The 1,349-nt window shown below is 66.0% G+C and overlaps 1 protein-coding gene across 1 annotated transcript in view; it reads left to right on the forward strand.

Moving 5' to 3' along the window:
- The first annotated feature begins 95 nt into the window (after positions 1–95).
- SIX5 (SIX homeobox 5) overlaps positions 96–1,349 on the forward strand; it is a 5,411-nt gene continuing 4,157 nt past the window's right edge. The window contains exon 1 of the mRNA XM_045292670.1: positions 96–181. Within this exon, the coding sequence (XP_045148605.1) occupies positions 96–181 (86 nt within the window). The remainder of the gene's footprint in view (positions 182–1,349) is intronic.

Consider the following 1,349-nt stretch of genomic DNA (forward strand, 5'->3'; position numbering starts at 1 on the left):
CTTCGTCCCGGCCAGGCGCCGCCCCGCAGCCCCCTTCGCCCCCTGAACCCTAGACCCCCAGCCTGCCCTCCACTCAGGCTCCGCAGGAGGGCTGGATGACCCGGGCCCGCCCCCAAAAGCGTTCTCCGGGCTTCCCGTGCCAACCCTGTGATCCGGGCTCGTCCCCGGGCGGCCGGGGAGGGTGGGGCCGGGTCTGCGGCCGGAGACCGCAGCTCGAGGGAGATCGTAGGCAGGGATCTTCCGGCTGATGTGGGGCACCGCGGACCACCTTCTTCCTTCGGCTGGGCGCGGGGGAGAAACTGCTCTGCAGAGAAGGCAGTGGGACAGGGGCTTGGCCGGCCGTTCTTCACCCTCTATAGCCACCCACCCACTCACACTTGGCTCGCAAGCCACTCGCCTGGTGCACCGGGTCCTGCTCTCCCGACACTCTACCCGCTCTCGGTACCCTCTTGCCTTTGCCAGCCTCGCTTTTTCGAGGACTCTTGCGCCCCTTCTCACTTGTGACGCTCTCGGAGCTATGGCCGGCTCCGCCCGTTCGGCAGTTTGGGGTATTTATTGAGCTTTTCCTACGACTTAGGCTCCCGCACCCCAGGCCCCTAATCCTAATCCACGTTTGGGATGCACTGAGACCCCCGCCCCCTTACATTCCTCGGTATTTATTGTTTCTTCCCCACCTAGGACCCCCACCCCCGATCCTCTTGAATAAAAATCCCTCTGGTCCTCCTGAAACAGCCCACCGCCTCTGTTCAATTTGGGTTGCGGGGCGGGAAGCTACTCGACGAGCCAATCAAAAAGCGAGTGGACCGGCCAATGGCCTGAGGCTTAGCTAGCGGGACGTGCAGTGGCCGAATCAGGCAGGGAGGGGAGGAGAGGCTGGAGGTGGGGCTTCAACGTCTGGCCAATAGGAGAGAGTGGACGGGCCCACCGCCGCCCCGGCCAGCTGTGCCCCAGCTGTGTTACTCCAGGCTTTCGGGGCCGGGCCCGCAGCGCGCGCGGCCACCCCGCCTCATTGCGCCTGCGCACGCCACGCGCATCCGCTCCGAGTCTGGAGCGGGAGAAAAGTTGCAAACTTTCTCGCCCGCTTCCCTCGCTCCTCCTCCCAGCCTGACCCGCCCCCCTGCGGAGCCGGGAATTCCGAGGGGCGGAGCGCAGGCTGAGATGGGGTGTGTGTCTGGGCCGGAGGGGGGGGGGGCCTCCGGAGGACCCTGGAGAAGGAGGTGTGCTGGAGCTTAGTTTCCGGGCAAAGATGACTTTGCGCCCTTAGCCCTCCGGGACGGCCTTACCCTCTTCGTGGTTCCGACGGGGAAACTGAGGCCCTGAGTCCGACGCACACGCGCGGCCAGAGGCGG

This window comes from Echinops telfairi, unplaced genomic scaffold (genome assembly GCF_000313985.2).
Source record: "Echinops telfairi isolate 266 unplaced genomic scaffold, ASM31398v2 ScPeMD7_655;HRSCAF=1070, whole genome shotgun sequence".
Taxonomy (NCBI): domain Eukaryota; kingdom Metazoa; phylum Chordata; class Mammalia; order Afrosoricida; family Tenrecidae; genus Echinops; species Echinops telfairi.